This window comes from Podarcis muralis, chromosome 14, assembly GCF_964188315.1.
Source record: "Podarcis muralis chromosome 14, rPodMur119.hap1.1, whole genome shotgun sequence".
Taxonomy (NCBI): Eukaryota; Metazoa; Chordata; class Lepidosauria; order Squamata; family Lacertidae; genus Podarcis; species Podarcis muralis.
Genome location: NC_135668.1, coordinates 39,536,758 through 39,555,709, shown reverse-complemented (window position 1 = coordinate 39,555,709; position 18,952 = coordinate 39,536,758). Strand labels below are relative to the sequence as shown.

At 43.5% G+C, this 18,952-nt stretch overlaps 2 protein-coding genes across 4 annotated transcripts in view; one reads left to right on the top strand and one right to left on the bottom strand.

The window, feature by feature from the left end:
* MRTFB (myocardin related transcription factor B) overlaps positions 1–7,897 on the bottom strand; it is a 97,118-nt gene extending 89,221 nt beyond the window's left edge. The window contains exon 1 of one of the 3 annotated variants that reach the window (XM_028706078.2): positions 7,621–7,897. Coding sequence is in view for 1 of the 3 variants with exons in the window: in XM_077918476.1 (XP_077774602.1) it covers positions 1,936–1,938 (3 nt within the window). In the remaining 2 variants the exon portion in view is untranslated. Of the gene's footprint in view, positions 1–1,935; positions 1,961–7,620 lie in introns of those variants that run through there. The other 2 variants (XM_077918477.1, XM_077918476.1) reach the window with 2 other exon arrangements.
* LOC114584321 (nucleoside diphosphate kinase 3) overlaps positions 1–18,952 on the top strand; it is a 261,547-nt gene that overhangs the window by 211,568 nt on the left and 31,027 nt on the right. The window lies entirely within an intron of this gene.

Below are 18,952 nucleotides of genomic sequence, written 5' to 3'. Positions count from 1 at the left end.
GAGAGGCACCACTGTATTCCATTAACTGTACGGAATAGAATAGTACCATCATCTTTATTACGGCCAAAGACCAGCATAGGTTAAAATAGGAACACACAGTAATTTAGGAAATAAAATGGCTAAAATGAGTGACTCAAAGAAGGGGGGATGCATGAGGGAGACTTAAAATCAGCTAGAGAGTTAAGAGCAAGAAGTTGCAAATGTAACTATAGAAGGAGGGTGCAAGAGAGGGCACGGGTCTTGAGTTTAGGTCTGGTACATGACCCAAACCATTCTTCGGTGAATGTCCATCATAGCAGTGCAAAACCTGGCAGCTGAGTATGTTACATCTGGGTTTGCATCTTGAAGTAGCAAGGAGGTATAGCATTGCTCTGTCTGTGCAGAAAATTGGTGCAGAAGTCGCAGGATGAACCTGACACATCTGCATAATATTGGCAGTGGAAGAAGACATGTTCAATAGTTTCTAGCTGCCCTGAGACACAGGGGCATTTCCCCTCCTCGTACGGTACCTTCCTAAAAGGGCCTTCCTGGATAGCTGAGGGGAAGGCCTGACATCGACCAAAGTGAAGGCCCTTTGCTGTTTTGGTATTTCTAAGTTGGTTATATATGGCATGTGGGAATTAAGGTATTTTTTGGTTTAGTATTATGACTACTTAAGTTCTGAGCCTGCTATGTTGTTCCTATTTAGAATTCAATCTAAAAGATATTAAAGTTCTCCATTATACAAACACTTATGCATCGAGCCTTTGCTATCAGAACCATAGCAAGAATTCATAATTTAAATTCACACTTCTAATGAGGGGTTTAGAAGAGAAAACCCAACATTTTCTCTTCTTTTCATCACCAGTTTATATTTCAATTAGAAATATTTCCCCAAATGGCAATTTCAGAAAATTCTACATAATGATGCTTACTTTTGCAGAGAAATACACAGAAGGCAGGAATGAATAAGAACATGTACCATTTCTTTTTTTAAAAATGCAGAGAAGACTACTTCTCTCCCCCCTTCCCAGGGGCTGCTTTATGTCAAACATCTCCTTTAATATACAGAACGAATAGTGGATGTAAACTTAAGTTTAAAAGCAGTTTAATATATAGAATTAAGATGGGGTCATCTGAGGATAATTGCTGGTTAGTTTCTAGTGACTGCTGTACTATTATTTAGTTTGTCTTAATCTTTGTCCAAATATACAGTGCACCAACTATTGTGTATAAAGAATTGCTCATCTTAAATTTTTATGTACTTTTAAGTCTCATATACGCAAATGACTGTTATAAGATCAGGAGAATACCACTCCTATGTTATAACTCTTGTTCACAATGTTTATGTAACCATACACTCTGTTATGTAAATATTACCTCACTGATTACTGCACATATAACTATTCCAGTCATTCAATGGCTGCACTGTAGTAAGAATGCAAAGGTTCCCATCTTATTTTACCATATTGACTCTATGCTCTCTTTATCTTCCTTCTACCTTAGAGGCTCAGGTAGAGGAGAGAAGGGTGTATTCTATGCCTAATGAGCAAAGGTGTCTCCGGCAAGGTAGTACTGAGAAATTATACAATACACTGGATGCCCCAACAAACCAGGCAGATAGAACTGCCTCCTTGTGTGCAGGGGTTCCAAGATAAGAGGAATAAAGATGGCACATCCCATATCACTTATACACTTAAGGCCACATAGATCAGGATCAACTCCTAGCTTAAAAGGAAACTCCAATTCTCACTTTTCTTACAAAACAAAAATGATCACAATCATTACTAGAGCTCCTAGGAGACTGAGCACCCAAATTTTAGTAATGTTTGCTCCTGGTGTTGGAGCATATTCCCAACATAAATTATACTTGCTTCTCCATTTTAGCCAAAATTTATAGAATCGAAGAGGCACCAAATAAATCTCAATTAAAATACAAACATTTAAAAAGCATACCATGAAGCATTGAACTGTGTTACAGCAAAGCTTTTCAAAATAGCAACTGTATTCAGATAAAAGTTAGGAAATGTTTTGCTCTGGAAAAAAAGCAATGGGAAGGGAATATATTTATCCTTTACATAAATAATAAAGAATATATCCACAATTGTTCACAATGATGCTGTAATATGACTGCTAAGAAAAACACATCCCTCGTGCATAAGTAGTTTCAGGATGGAATATATTTAATATTGTAAAACAAAAATACAAATTTTCATGATCAGCTGAATCTTGAAAATATTCAGAAATACTCAGAGTTAAGGGAGTTTCTTAAAGGTGAAATATTGAAGGCACAAATGCAAAAGTAGCCTTTTCAACTGTTTTGATTGTAGAGCAAGCACCTTCCAAGCATAATCACAGTATGTGATAAACCACATATGACATATCCCAGAAGGCAAACATTAATTACAAAAAAGTAAAAAAAAGTTGTATCCCACAAAGGTATGTCTTGGCTCCACTGCAGTTCAACAACTCCTTAAATAATTTGAAAACCTGAGTGAGAAACACGCTCAGTCAGTTTGCAAATCATATGTGGATCCGCAAGCAGCATAAAGAAAAAAAGTTATCCTTACTTAGGGTGGTATTCAACTAAGATTTACGAAGAGCAGACCCAGTGAAATTAATAAACTTCAAGTATGTAAGTAAGGTTTAAGGTTGTTACAAAATAGGCAAATAATAAGATTGCATTAACAAATATACTGTATGCAAGACACAATGGCGGTAACAGTCCTGATCAGTTGAAATAAGGCCACAGCTACAGTCTGATATTTACTTTGATAAAACTGACAAACATCAGTTGAACCAACAAACCTAGTTTTGGACTTCAGGTGTGTATGGGTGTGCTACATGATGGAAAATATGCCTACACACAGGTGGGGGGACCTATGATGTCAGGAGAAAGCTATGGTAGACCCTTTTCCCCTCCCATGTAGCTTTCCATATGGATGGTGACAGATAAAGAGAAATTTTCTATAATTGGTGTCTTTACTACTTCAACACTTACAGGAAATTTTAAAAGATTAGTACCAGCAAAAGGAGAGGCTAATGATTATGTAATTAAGTTCAACAAGTAGCACAGCTTAAGATCTTCAGGCTCCCAGACCCAAAGGTAACCAAAAACGATTTTCACCTTGTGTACAAAAAGGCTAAGGTTACAGAAATTCAAAAGTGACAAATTCGCTCCACTTCCCAGTGGGGAGAAGTTGCGGTGGACCGTGTGGCCACCCACTTCTCACCGGGGGCGGGGGACTTTGTTCCCCATTGCCTGGGGGTTCCCGGCCACGTCAGAGTCCAGCCAGCTAATCCACTGGCCGGGGGGGGGGGGGCGTGACCGGGACAGTTTAAACCAAGGAGCGAGCCAGAGGACGTCCTCTTTGGCTCTCTTCCTCAATTCAAAAGTGACAAATACATCCACTGGAACAATCCAGCTGCCTCTTTTACAGAATACAGTGGTACCTCGGGTTAAGAACTTAATTCATTCTGGAGGCCTGTTCTTAACCTGAACTGTTCTTAACCTGAAGCACCACTTTAGCTAATGGGGCCTCATGCTGCTGCTGCGCCGCTGCTGCACGATTTCTGTTCTCTTCCTGAAGCAAAGTTCTTAACCCGAGGTACTATTTCTGGGTTAGCGGAGTCTGCAACCTGAAGCGTATGTAACCTGAAGCATATGTAACCCGAGGTACCTCTGGGAGCTGGGAAGGGAATGGGACATAAGTTGTTATCACACTGGAAACTCAATGTTCAATTCAGTTTAAGGAACTAATGGATGAGATCCCATGGTCAGAAATACTCAAAGAGAAGGGGGTTTCTTAAAGGTGAAATATTGAAAGCACAAATGCAGATAATTCCAACAAGAAAGAAAAGTGGGAGGCATCTGAAGAAACCACTATATCTGCATAAGGAATTTACAGATGAGCTGAGATGTAAGAAGGGCCTGTATAAGAAATAAGAAAGCTGAAATCATGAAGTAGCCAGCAGTGGCAGGGAGAAGGTGAGGCATAACGAGCTCAGGCTTGCATGAGAGGTTATAAACAAGAATAAAAGGTTTTTTTCGGCTATGTTCAAAACAAGAGGAAGAGCAAGCAAGCAGTAGGTACTCTGTGTGGAGAAGATGTAAAAGTATAGAAGACGTAGTGTCCAGATCAAGGAAAGTCCTAGTACTGCTCTATTCTGCTTTGGTTAGACCACAACTGGAGTACTGTGCCCAGCTCTGGATGCCACAATTTAAGGAGGATATTGACAAGCTGGAACATGTGCAGAGGAGGGCAAACAAAGGGTCTGGAAGCCAAACCTTACGAGGGAGTTGAGTATGTTCAGTCTTGAAAGGAGGAGACTGATAGGAGATATGATAAAAGGTAAAGGTAAAGGTACCCCTGCCCGTATGGGCCAGTCTTGACAGACTCTAGGGTTGTGCGCCCATCTCACTCTATAGGCCGGGGGCCAGCGCTGTCCGGAGACACTTCCGGGTCACGTGGCCAGCGTGACAAGCTGCATCTGGTGAGCCAGCGCAGCACACAGAACGCCGTTTACCTTCCTGCTGGTAAGCGGTCCCTATTTATCTACTTGCACCCGGGGGTGCTTTCGAACTGCTAGGTTGGCAGGCGCTGGGACTGAACAATGGGAGCGCACCATGCCGCGGGGATTCGAACCGCCAACCTTTCAATCGGCAAGCCCTAGGCGCTGAGGCTTTTACCCACAGCGCCACCCGCGTCCCTTAGGAGATATGATAGCCATCTTCAAATATCTAAAGGGCTGCCACATGGAAGATTGAGCAAGCTCTTCTTCTGCTCCAGGGGGTAGGACCCAAACCAATGGCTTCAAGTTACAATAAAGGAGATTCTGACTAAACATTGGGAATAACTTTCTGACAGTAAGATCTGTTCGACAATGGAACAGACTGCCTCAGAAGGTGGTGGACTCTCCTCTGTCATTGATACTTTAGTTGAGATTCCTGCATTGCAGGTTGTTAGTCTGGATGACTCTCAAGATCCGCTCCAGCTCTACAATTCTGTGATTTTATTATTCATTTTATTGCAGTGATTTTACAGTTATAGTAACCCTAACTGGTATAATAAAAGTTTCAGACAAAAAAGTAATAAAGCTAGTCCCTCCCACTGCAGCAATGTCCCTGTTATTTTATGGACTTTCCCTTAAAGGCTGTGCATCTCCCTCTTAATCAGTGAAATAGAATAAATCCCCCACCTCTCACAAATGAAAAAAGAAAAAGATCTTTTGATAACGTAAGTGAAAGTTATAAACCTCAGTTTAAGACAAGAGGGAAAAGCAATACTGTCACAGCAGCAGGCCATCTCTACCCCGCCCCAATCTGTATTCCATTAGTGCTAAGATTGTGTCTTGAGGGATGCAGACATTTAGATTCGGCTCCCCACCTTTTCATAGAATCATAGACTGGCAGAGTTGGAAGATATTCCCAAGGGTCATTTAGTCCAACCCCCTGCAATGTAGGAATCTTTTTGGCCAGCACGCGGCTTAAGCCCACGACCTCAAGATTAAGAGTATCACACTCTACCAACTGAGGTATCCACAGTCTCAGTGGTCAGTCATATCCCTGCTAATCTGAGTAGACATGGATACATACAGCTCTGGCTGTTAGCACCCAATGCTACACATGCAAACAGCTAGATCAGGGCCAAATCAGGTGAATAAAGTGGTAGTGCTACTTTCCTCAGTAAAGAGCACAGGCAAATTGTTGGGGAAATTAAGAGAACAGAAACACAGGGCCCCAGAGAATTCAACAGAAAGCACATAGTTCCCTTCATACCGATTGCAGTGATTTTCTTCCCCTTGCAACTCCATGTAAAATGGCAAAGCTTCCACTGACACAAAATTGTTCATTTAAAATTCTCAAGCATTAGGGTTAATATTGTTACTGAAAAATAGCTACTTGTATATTTTCCATACACTAGATATAGACTTTTCCAAACAATGTGAACTGAAATATTTCAGGATTCCCTAGTCCCAATGAAAAATTCTCATCTTTTGAAGGGACAGGCTCACAAGTCATTCACTAGACAAGTAATGAATATATTTGTCCTGTTGTATAAAAAGTACTTTTTGAATACTAAAAGTACACCATAAATTTATTTTACTTTACTTGTTACATTTTATCCAGTCCCATCTCTGATGTTTGGAGGCAATGTACACTGTGCTTGCTCTCTCTGTATGATCCTCACAACACCTTGCAAGAGTGTAGCTGGGGACTTGAACCCTGGTCATTCTAACTTCTAAACCAGAAACAGCCAACACAGTGGCCTCCACATGATGCTGGACTACAACTCCCACTATCCTTGCCATTGGCCATGCTAGCTGGAGCTGACAGGATTTGGAGTATATCTAACAAAATGTGGAAGGTTCCGTGTTGACTATCCCTGCACTACACTATGCTGGAGGCAGTTTGCTTCTAAATACTGTACTGTACTGTGCTTGAAACCACAGGAATTGAGAGTAGTGTTGCGCTCAGGTCCTGTTTACAGGTTTCCCATGGCATGTGGTTGGCCACTGCAAGAATAGGATGCTGGACCAGAACAGGTAATTGGCCTGTCCCAGCAAAGCTCTCCTTATGTGCCATGGTCTATTATGATTATGATACTCTGTATGTGTGTGTTTTAAAACTGCTACCATTCCTGAAGAATGTAAGAACAGGAATACTAGAAGTTGCCTTATTCTGAGACAAACCACTGGCCCATCTAGCTCAGAAGTGTCTGCCCTGACTGGCAATGATTCTCAGGCAGGAGACTTCCCCACCAAAAGGAGCCAACTCCTGGGGGCCAAGGTCCCTTCACCTTCCCCAAACAAAATATTTGAGGGTGCTAGCATCCCCCAGTTGATAGGCAAACGTTGTGGTTGCACACCATCTATGATGCGGGGCAGTGTTTACCTGGCCCGCCCCCCCCCAAAAAAAATTATTCAGGCTGGCAGCCCTGTTCCCAACCCGATCTGGAGATGCTGGCCAAAGACGATGCAGTACTACTGCGTTACTACCCTTCCCCTTGAGTTTCCAGGTACAGCAGGTAGGTCACTGTCGGCCCTAAAACCGCCGACGCCCATGATCGGTCCTGCTGACTTTTGGGGAGGGTGCCATCCTACCTACTGGTTCTACCTCTTCCCCTCCCCGCACCTTGTCATAGTACCACAGAACCCGAAAATTAAGACCCTGCGGCGCGCGTGCTGGCATACGCATACACACGTATGTAAGCCTAACCCGCGATGACCCGACCCCGGCGGCAATTTTGCCGGCTCTAGAAATGCAGCCACTTCTGGGGAGGGTCCCTGCGGAGTTCGCAGCCTCCTGGAAGCCCCGCCCCCTCTGGACCCCGAGGTCACAATCTGCAGGCGCTCGCGCAAACAACCAAGACCGCGGAACGGCTGTGTGTCGCGTGCGCGCGCGCTCGGTGGAAAAACGTCGCCCCCTGCTCCACTCCCCCCCCCCCCGCCCAACCGCGACCCTTCGCCTCAAGCCTGCGCTGCCATCGCCGTCATGTGGGGGGGGGGGGGAGAACGGAAAAGATGGGAAAGAGGGGGAAAATAATTTCTCTCAAATATATAGAGTTACACACATTACGCCCTCTCCTCCCCTTCGTCAGCTGAACCCCGCCGCGAACCCGAAGTCCGCCCCTCACTCACCCTCTCTGGACGCTACAGCCGCGGACATGTCCTCTCGCGAGCTTTGGCGGCGAGAGTTTACAAAAGTCGAGTGAGAGGAGGAGGAGGTGGTGGTGGTGGGGGGTGGGTGAGAGCACCGTGCGCGAGAGAGCCGGTGGGGGGGGGTTGCGTTGGTGGGCGTGGCGGGGAGACCCAGCGCGCTCGGCTGATTGGGCGTCGTTTCAGCGCAGAAGCGCCAAGCGGGCAAAGGTGTTTGCGGAGGGGAAGGCACGCGACGCTCCCTCGCGCTAAAACCGTTGGCTTTCCTCGGGGAGAGGGGGGTGGGGAGAGAGCTGCCCTTGGCGCCACCTCTTCCATCCGGGTGTTTTCCCACCTTTTTTCACCCCCCCCACCCTTTCCACCTCCTGCTTCTTTTGTAACTTTCTGAGGCGAGTTGGCACAAGTTGCGCGAAGTTGCCAGTAATGCCAGCCGGAGCCACCTCACACTTGGGAAGCTTCTTTAAAGCTTTTCCCTCCTACCTCACGAAACAAAAATGCGTATAAACGAAATGTTTAGGAGCGTGCGAGTGAAGGCTTGCGGCACCTTTAAATGGCACAAGCTGCAACCCCTAACCCCGTTTACCTGGGAGAGAGCAGCATTGAATTTAATAGGATGTACAATAAAGGGAGGAAATGTAACGAACAAACAAACAAGGGTCCCCAGCCATTACCTCATAACTTTCTCATAAGACTACACAGTGAATTCGATGTTAAAGGGGGGGACTTTTTATTTCATATTTCTTAACTGGATTGTTATTTTAACTTCATAATAAAAGTTTTGAAAACTTAAAAAACTAACAGAATTTCCTTTTCACCAGACCTGGTTAGGATTGCGTTTTAAGAGATTTGGCTGTGTAGCCAACAGTCCTACCAGGAGTAGACCCACTGAAATTAATGGGCTGCGTCCATTAATTTCAATGGGTCTCCTCTGAGTAGGGCTGGCATTGAATCTCGCCTGTTGCGGCAGATGCTCTGGTGGCCTCAGGACCTTGCTTCAGGGCAGAAAAATAGATGCCGCAAATCTTTCAAAAGTGCTACAAACCTGCCCATGCTCAGGGTCACATACTGCAAATTAGTTGCCTCCTCTTTCCCCTTCCTGTTTTAATCCACAGTCAGTGCAGTTAAAGGTGAAATTTTCCTCCAGCCTTCATATTTTCATAAATCTATGTGGTTAGAACACTTTCAAGCAGCAAAAATTTCCTATTGTTAACCATCACTGAGCCAGGAAATGCTGTGCCTAATGAATTCCTTCCTGTCACACAGATGTTACAAAGGTGTTTGAGACCTTGCCAGAGATCAGTGGCTGTCTTAGCTGTGATAGCGACTGTACAAAACTAAGGGTTGTTTGATTGTTAATTTTTAAAAGCATAGTGGTCAAGGGTCTGCTATTATTTACTTACATTTATATCCTGTATTTCTTTTGTCATGGAATCCAAAGGAGTGTCTTGTAAATGTTGGGCACTTTATTTTTAAAATCAAATAGCCATTTCACTTGGCTACAAATACATATGTTAATTTGAGTTGGTTATTTGCTTAGCTCCAATACCCAGCCTATATCCTCCATTTCTTACCTTTCCTGTCACAAAAGTTGGATGCCCCCACCCCCACCCCCTCTTTGCAATATTCCAGGCAGTTCCAGGCACTAACACAGGGTCTATGTTCTCTTGGAAAATTTAACACATGGCAGAAACTGTTGTAGCTTTAAGAAATATTATTTATTCACATATTTACACCTACAGTCCACATGGAGAGAGTCCAGATCTTACATGTTCATTTCAAGAGGAGTTTGTTCCCCACAGCAGTTCAGCACTGGAGTCAAAGGCATCTCTCCCAGCCAGTCTGCCCAAGATCAATCGCTCCCTTTTTTCTCCCCCTTGTTCCCAGCACACCTTGCTAAAGACACTCTTTTCCTGTTTCTTCACACTCAGTTACTCTGGCAGTCTGCCCAGGCCCAAGATTGCTCTCAGGTGGGCCATCAACACCTTTTGTCATGTTAATGCCTCTATCCCAGGTGGAAAGCAAGCTTAGCCTGTATTTTGCCCACTCGCCTTCAATCTTCCCTTCAGTACTCCAAATAATCAAAATCCTACCATTTTTAAATTTCTATGGTTTAAGAACCCTCTATAACAGTATTTACTGCATTTTAAACACCTGCCCACTCCTCCACAGAGCTGGGGTTCTTCCCCTTTGATTTTGATTTTTTTTAGGTTGGTTAGGCTAAGAGATTGTGAACTTCTTTTGGTTACCAGCAATGAAACCCCACCCATGTTTGTTCAGAGGTAAATCCTATTGAGATGGATGCAATAATAGTGGATTTATTCTGCTTTAGGTTTTTCTACAGTGTTTCCCCAGTGCTACCACATTATTATTATCTGGAGGGACAGCAGCATAGCACAAGCAAGTCTAAAAATAAAATATGTGATACGGAATATGCAGTGATTGGAAATGAAACAGAGTCACCACCCCAAATGTTTACAAGCTCAAACAAGTGGGGTTGCGTGTTACTTCCCCAAAAGTATGATGAGCACAAATCACAATGAATACACAATAAAAAGGACGTCTGGAAGGGATCTTAGCTACTAGGATACAAAGCATTTTGTTACAGATCCCCACTTGTGTACATCTGTTTCAGACCAAAGAACCCCCAAAGTGGTGTGTTCCTGATGGAAAATGCAGTTGAATTTAGCATTAGTTATGCTGACAAACTATGTGCAAGAGCTTGAAGAAAATGTCCAGAGGAAAGCAGCCAGATTAGTTTAGCATTTCTGTAAACAAAAGTATTACCATTGAGTCTCCTTTAAGTCCTTAACAATTGTGTTTTTCCAAGAATAATCATAAGAAAATAACCTGACTTTATTGCAGAACTAAACGGGCTTCTCAAAAGAAAGTATGGAGCCAGTTTCCAGTTTCCAAAACCAAAATCAAGATAAAAGGTGTATTATTAGATCTCAGAAAAAGAAACCATACATATGGAATGGGGAAATGTTCCATGAGTGTTTTACCCTGGAGTATATCTAATTAGGCAATCCCATTTTCTAATCCTTGCCAAAGATGGTATAGCATCCTGGTCCTTTTGTTTCTTTTTATTCACAAATACTACCCAAAAAAGTTGGGTGGGAGGAGATGCATACATTTAAAGCACATAAAGAAAAACACTAGATAAAAGTGTGGCACTGATAATACTACTAATGGATATCCTGTGTTTCTGGTTGCTGGGCAGCCAACTTGAGAGTCCATGAGGTTTTAAGTGCTCCTGATCCTGAATATATTATTTTCTATATAACTTCTCCCTGCACTGAAGAAGTTTATAGGAGATTTTAAATGTAATCAGAAACATTGGAACCTGCACTCAGTTTCATAATGGGCTGGGCTAGTTTGGAACCTAATTGTCACAGTGACCATGTAAACATACACTACCCTCAAATCCAGAGCTGCAACTGCCACTTTTTGAATCAATACAAGTTTGGTAGCTCAGGGTCCAATGGTGGGTAAGCAGGCAAGGTTGACTTCCCACCCTCATAATTTATACTGAAAGCTCCTTTGGGACAGAGAGATCTTTTTTATTTTTGTTTACAGAAGTCTCTTAAACTCTGTAAATGTGTGTTGATGGTGCTGAATAAGAATAATAAATGAGGAGCTGGATATTGCACCTCACAGTAGGAAGCATGGGTACATGGAAGCAAAGACATCACTTTGGACATTCTGCAAAAGAGTAGGAATCCATCCAGATCAGGAGAGAGAGACTGGCTAGCTTAGCACTGTCTTTGGGCATCCCAGTAGGGCCAAAATCTACTCTCAATTTTTTTGATACAGGTGGTCTGTTTTCCCTTCATGTCTGTGGCTGGGTGGTCAACACTTTGAGCAGTCTTTCAAGTTCCATGATTTGTAAGCAGCAATGAGTTCAGTTGCAGCCATACTGGAACTGAAGTTGATGCAACAGGGACCAACTAGCAAGAACTTGAAAGGATGTCTGCCTGCAGTCAAGTTCAAAAAGTCAATGAGCAAGTTCAGAACCTCCAGCCTGCTTCACAATTTGTCAAACCAGCTCAGAACTTCATTGTCATAGCAATCATGAAAAGATTACATGATCATAGTGACCATGGAAAGTTTTCCTGGGTTCTAGAGCTGCAATTACCACTTTCTGAATCAATTACAAAATTATTGTTACAAAAGCCCAGTGCCAGTACCTCCCTCTGCCAAGCCATGGCAAGAGCACATGGGATCTCAGACGCTCACACAGGGTCTGTGTCCCTTTGGAGAACAGAAGACACAATGGAGGCTGTCATGCTTTAAGAAATAGGATTTACTCATCTATTTACACCCTCAGTCTGCATGGAGAGAGTCCAAATCTTACAGCATGGCCCAAAGCATTAATCAAAACCCTGGCAGTTACTAATTCATAGGCTTTACTCCAAATCTCTAACAATATGTATGCTAGCTCTCACAGGGTCCATTAGGCAAGTGTCCTGAACCCCTAGCCTACCTGGAAGCAAGTCAGTATGTCAAGTCCCCAGTCCAGGGTTAATCCACATGTCCAAACCGAAGCAGTCCAACAGAGATCCTGAAGCATCAAAGCCAAGATCTATCAACATGCTGCCTTTTTTATACTTTGCATGCTGATTGCAGCGTCTGGGCTTGATGAGGCATGTGGCCCTCACCTGTTCCAAGCCTACTCCTGCTGAGGAATCACACACTTTCTCCCAGAGCTAGCAAGCCCCACCTGGCCAGCTAGGGAGCTGGGCTGTGGGCCATTGCCTGCCTTAGTCTCCTGGAGCACCACTTCTGCTGCTCCCTATGCCTTAGAGCCCGCTGCATTCATGGGGACAGGGGCCCCTCTGGCTCTGGTGCTGGGTCCTGTGGCTCTGGGTCCTGTGCACTGGCCCCCATCCCCTCATCATCCTCCATCACCTTGTGAGTACTTCCTACTACACCAACGTCTCCTTCCCCATCTCCAGCTTGCCCAGTGTGTCCCAGTCCCAGCTACACCTCTCGCTAGGATCCTCTTCCTCCTTCCTGCCAGTTCATGACAACAAGGTTGCCACCTGGAGTAGACAAGACACTGGGGACCAATATTAGCGGCCAGGGAAAACCTGTGTCTCCTGTTTATTTAAAGTGTTTAATCATGTGCTTCAGCTGAAAACATTTCCCGGAGTGGCTTGCAAATGATCAACAGTCACCGACTTACAATTTGAAAGACACAGCACAAAAGGAAAAGAGATTGGGATGGAGGAAGAAACAACAAAAGCAAACCTGTCACTGTTTCTAATTACTCCAGGAGTAACCCTCCAGATGTTGGACTATAGCCCCTGCATGGCCAATGGTCATGGTATGATGGGAGTTGTAGTCCAGAACATTTGGAGGGCACCACATTAGATATCTCAGAATAAATAGACATCAGACAGGGCTGGATATTTGCTTCAAACACAGCTTTAGAGATTCCACAAATAACAAGAGGGAGAGGCAACAAAGTATTGCTGTGTGGAATGCTGCTGTTTAGAATCCCATCCGTTCCACCAACAACCACCACTCATTTTCTACACAAAATAGTCAGCATTCTGTGTCCACTGAGCAAACTCAATCTTCATCATACTGTTTTTGGTGTACCTCCCACTCCTATTTTTTAATATTTCTGAAAGTCTTGGAGTTCCACCAACCCTACTGATACCTCCGCTCATGTGTATGTGTGTGGTACTCTTGGCTACACAAGCAGCGGCGCTCACAGACTGAACATTGGAAATAGAAGGAATGATATCAAAAGAAAAATGTTCTCTGGTTATAGGGTTGGGGGAGAAATTCTATTCAGTTCACATCTGAAGGGAAACTTGTCTAATTCTGCACTTCTAATTCTGAAACGATATGCAAACAGAGACAAAACTGTCATTTGAAATTAGCTTATTAGAATTTTGCAACGCGGTTCTCCAGCCAAGTAATATGTATGAAAACGCACATGCTAGGGCAAAATGTGCATATAAAGGCACACATTAGCAACAATAACAGACAAAAATGCATGTTAGGTTGAAATGCTTTGCAAAAAATGTGTTTATTAGACAAAATCGCATATAAAAATGTATACAGTATATAGTAGGATACATTCACACAAAAAGGCTGAAGAATTTTAATGGGAACTTGAAAACAAAAATTGCAAACTGGCATGGAAACATGGGCATAACCAGAATTTTTGTTGGGGGGCAGGCCTTTTGTTGGGGGGGGGAGAACCTCAGGTTGCTATGTATTTTAATTGATTTTTATTGATTATGAGGGACAGCTGCCCCCTCTTGGCTACACCCATGTATGGAAATGTAGGGATCTAAACGTAGGACTGGAAAAATGAGAAACTGAAGAAACCAAAATGCATGAGATTCTTCCATGCCAACTGATTAATGTTAGGAGGTGCTCCAAATAAATCTAAATCAATCAATAAATACTTGTAAAAGAAAGCATAGAGAGTGATATCCAATGATGTGTGACTGGATTTCCCTTCTATCCTCTGCAGCCCCCCAAATTGTTCTGCAGGCTCCCCAACCCAGCCTTTGCAGCAGATTTGGTCAGCATGTGGGGGGCTGCAGGGAAGAGCAATCCCATTGGACTAGCAGAAATCCATGCAGAACTGAGTATCACTCAGGGTCACTAGAACATGATAATAATGGAAATACATTTTATAACAGCCAGGATACCAGGGAAAAAGAAGTTCAAATACTTTGAGGTTTAGTTTACTTTAAGTACAACTCTGGTGCCAAACTTTTTTTTTTAAATGAACAGCTTTTATATCTTCTTTCTCAGCTGAATTGAAAGGCTTTGCATGGAGGCTTTAGCAAAACGAAGAGAACACTCAGTCCTAGCAACAAAATGAAAAACAGAACAAGCATCCTAAGAGAAAACTAAGCCCAGTTTACCCCTTGGATATACAGCTCTAACATTTTTTTAGCTGTCACTTCTCTAGTGGTGCTATAGTACTCCCCCCCCTTGTGTTTTTCCCCCCATGTGGCATCTTATCCAGAGTGAATTCAATCCAGTTTGCTGTCTAGATGAACTTGGACTGCAATTGTTTTCATAGTGACCAATCAGGATGTTGGTAACTGGCCCGGTCCGGATTTCACTGTTAGACACGACAGGTTGACATTGTTCAGAAGAGATGAGTTATGAAGCTTTTATCACATCTTTTTAGCTTGCCATCTGCTATTAATAGCAAAGATGTTTTCCCTGTTCTAACTCCACAAAGATTATAAAGTAACCACTCACTTGGGAGGCATTTTTCAATCTATTTAATATATGAACAGAAAGTGTTATTGGCACATTTTTTTAACCAGCTCAACATAGTTAGAAGGAGGAACACAAGCGATTGCAGCAACTGGCCATCAGCAGTCTATGAATATAAAATAATCTCATCTAATGCACAGTCCTATAAGTATTTAAATTCAGAGTGGGGCTGCAAGTCTGCTTCGAGTTAGAGTAAGGCTAAGTTACACAGTTACTGCATCAGGACTCCCAGTTGGACATACTTGCAAGTACTGTACATAGGAACACCAGAAGCGGTCTTCTACAAAGTCAGACCATTAGTCCATCTAACTCAATCTTGTCTACACTGACTGACAGCAGCTCTCCAGGGTTTCAAGCAGGGAGTCTTTCCCAGCCCTATAGGGAGATGTTGAGAACTGCACCTGGGACCTTCTGTATTCAAAGCAGATACTCTACTACTGAGTGACGACCTTTCCCTAAAATAGTTGTGTACACGAAGAGATATTGGCACTATGGAGCTGAGCAGCTTCTGACTGCCATCTTGAATTTGTCCCCAATACCCCAGAAATAGGGACATCCTAAGTAAAAGCGGGACATTCCAGGATCAAATCAGAAACCAGGACGGCTTCTGTAAATCTGGGTCTGTCCCTGGAAAATTGGGGCCCTTGGAGGGTCTGCATTTTGACATGAGGAGAGGTGCAAAGAGCATATCTCTGGGGCAAACATGGCGGTAGCTGAGGTAGTACAAGTCCCACCACCCCACTTGATGGGGATAGCTGATGAGGGGGGGGCACACACACCATTCTGTGGTCCTCTTTTTTCTGCTCTTTTAGGTGTGACAGCCATTTGATGTTATGTTACATATCCCACAATGGGCATTTTGCATTGTATTACATCCCCATGACTGGTACCCATTCTTAAAATTTCCAAAGGCCCCAACAGGCCCCCCAAGAGTGGTGACCCTTTTTTTTTTATTTGACCCTTTACCCAGCTGAATGCATTGCACTTCACAGGTCAGCCACATGCATAACTGCATTAAAAACTTTTTTTAAAAAGTATTTGTGCTCTTTTTCTTCCACAGGATTTGCTCTTGAGAAATGTCACTGGGGAAGCTGCCTTAAATCAACAACAGTTCTTACACACCAGCAGGCGTGACTTCTCTGCGCTGGTAATATGAGACTTTGCCTGTATCTATGAAAATGACGCCTGGAAACGTAAGCTAAGAACAACTCCTGCTTTATATATAGAAACTGTTTTATTTGCAGACCAGACCCAGAATAAATAGTGAGGTAATTTTTAAGAGGAACCCAGAGCTGTAGTCTGTTAATGTTAACCAAACAATGGAACACAGTTTTGCCTCTTGATTTCTGGAAGACATTCATTATCGGAAGACTAGTAGCCTCTTGTTGAAGGCAGCACATTTTGCATTTATAGCATGAGTCACAATACTTTCTCTTTGAGGTTCTTCCAGAACACTTTCTGCATCCTGATCCTATGCAGTGGGAAGGAAGCCCCACTGAGTCCAACAGGGCTTACTCAAAAGAAAGTGTTCTTAAGCGGGACCTGCAAGAACATGTTGCAGCATGAGGTTCCTGTTCAGGAGTTTGAGAGAAGCTAACCATGTCCTTTTACAGGAAACTCCATTCCATTTCCCCTCCTCAATTAATTTTGAATCAAACGAACAAATGTACATAAGGGGGAGAAATAAAGAAACAAACAGAAAAAGAGCTCTTCTGGATCTCACCAAAGGTGAGGACAACTTGGGGAATGGGAAGACCTTGAGAATTTTTGTGGTATGTATTAAAAAGAGGAGGCCTATAGAATAATGCAAACCAAACCAAAAGCATAGCTGTCAACTTCTCCCTTTTCTTGCGAGGAATCCTATTCGGAATAAGGGAATTTCCCTTAAAAAAAGGTAAAAGTTGACAGCTATGCAAAAGTAATGTTTGGAATCCTACAGCACACTCTGTGTGTGTCATTATTTAGACCATCTATTATGCAAGTTGAAGTGGATCATTCTTTTCCATTGAAAAGCTGATCTTGTGCTTAAACGTTCCTCTCTTCAGACCTGTGGATTTGCAGATGCAGGTCCCTACAGTGGGATGCTTCCTCCCCTCCTCTCCTTTTTTCCCCTTTGGCCTTTGGGATGTGCCAACTCCTATTATTAGGCTTTGTTGGCCCTGCCCATTTGTCATGGTTCTATACCAGATGAAGCGGGAGAAAAGGGGAGAGCAATAAATAAGCAGCCCCCATTTGAACAGGACTAGTGTATCACTGCTTCCAAGTGCTGTCCTCCTGCCTTCATTCAGTGTACAGAGGGTAGGTACATCTTCAAGATGCTGTGTTGTTCCTAACTATTAAGAAGAAACAAGAACTGTGTTATGAGTTAGATTAATGGTCTCAGTTTTGTTTTTAGTGTGCTATTGCAATATTTAGCAAGGCTCTGTGGGCTGGTGGGAGCACGACACACACTCAGTGGGAGCTTTAAATAGAAGGGGACGACTAGGATTCTGAACAATCCTCCTACTAGAGAGTCAAATTTAACAGGGGCTAGCCTTGAGATCTTTGTATTACAAGGACCATGATCTGGTTAAAGCAGGGGTGGGGAAGCTGTGCTTCCCCAGCTGCTGTTAGACTGCATCTCTCTCATCCATGAACAAGCTGGCTGGGGCTGATGGGAGCTGGGAGTCCAATTGCATATCTGAGAGTCCAATAGCATGTCTGACTTTTGAGATCTTGGTGGAGGAATGAATCCCTAGGAGTTCTAGTTGATTCTGCATGCATTAGTGTACACACAGACAAATGGTTCTAAAGGGCAAGAAGTGTTCTCAGTGGTCAAACCCTAGTCATAGAAGTCTTTGCTTTCATAAAGTTTGACGGATCCCATCTCTTTATGTGCCTTGTTGTTGTTGTTGTTTAGTCATTTAGTCGTGTCTGACTCTTCGTGACCCCATGGACCAGAGCACACCAGGCACTCCTGTCTTCCACTGCCTCCCGCAGTTTGGTCAAACTCATGTTGGTAGCTTCGAGAACACTGTCCAACCATCTCGTCCTCTGTCATCCCCTTCTCCTTCTGCCCTCCAACTTTCCCAACATCAGGGCCTTTTCCAGGAAGTCTTCTCTTCTCATGAGGTGGCCAAAGTATTAGAGCCTCAGCTTCACAATCTGTCCTTCCAGTGAGCACTCAGGGCTGATTTCCTTCAGAATGGATAGGTTTGATCTTCTTGCAGTCCATGGGACTCTCAAGAGTCTCCTCCAGCACCATAATTCAAAAGCATCAATTCTTCGGCGATCAGCCTTTATGGTCCAGCTCTCACTTCCATACATCACTACCGGTGATGTGCCTTACTGGATAGCAAACACTTTTTTTTTAGGGCGACAAGCTTTTGTTTTGTCTTTTGTATCTCCTGTTTGAGCTTTTTAAAAATGTAAGTTGCCCTGCATGGTATCATCTTAAGTCGGAAGGGGTGTTTCCCATTCTCTTAAATGCATGAGAGCGTAAGATCAATTAAAAGCGTTGTAGCACATTAAAATCAAGACAAATTTATCATGGCACTTCATCAAATGCACGAGGTGTTGCACACGGGCTCTAGGTGCTGTGCCCCTGCTCACATTTCTCCCCAGCTCCACCAACCTCCACCTCCCAGTACCCCAAACCCCACCACTTGATTCCCTTAGACAAGGGATCATTTCCACCTTGCAGGCCAGCTTTGACAGGTGGGTTGGGCAACACACCTGTGAATCACATGGCATCACTGTGATATTACACAATTATCAGGTGGATTGGCCTGCACACCTGTCAAGAGGCTCCTCTTGCCACAGCTGCTCATACCAACACCATTTCTGTCTCAGCAGTCGAGTGCAATGAAGATGCAAGTACAGTGGTGCCTCGCAAGACGAAATTAATTCGTTCCGCGAGCTTTTTCGTCTTGCGATTTTTTCTTCTTGCGAAGCACGGTGTCGGAAAAGTTTTGGAAAAGCTTCAAAAATCACCAAAGTCTTCAAAAACCTCAAAAAAGGCTACCACACCGCGTGCTATGAGTTGCTCCTCGAAGTCAAGTCGCAACTGTATTAATGG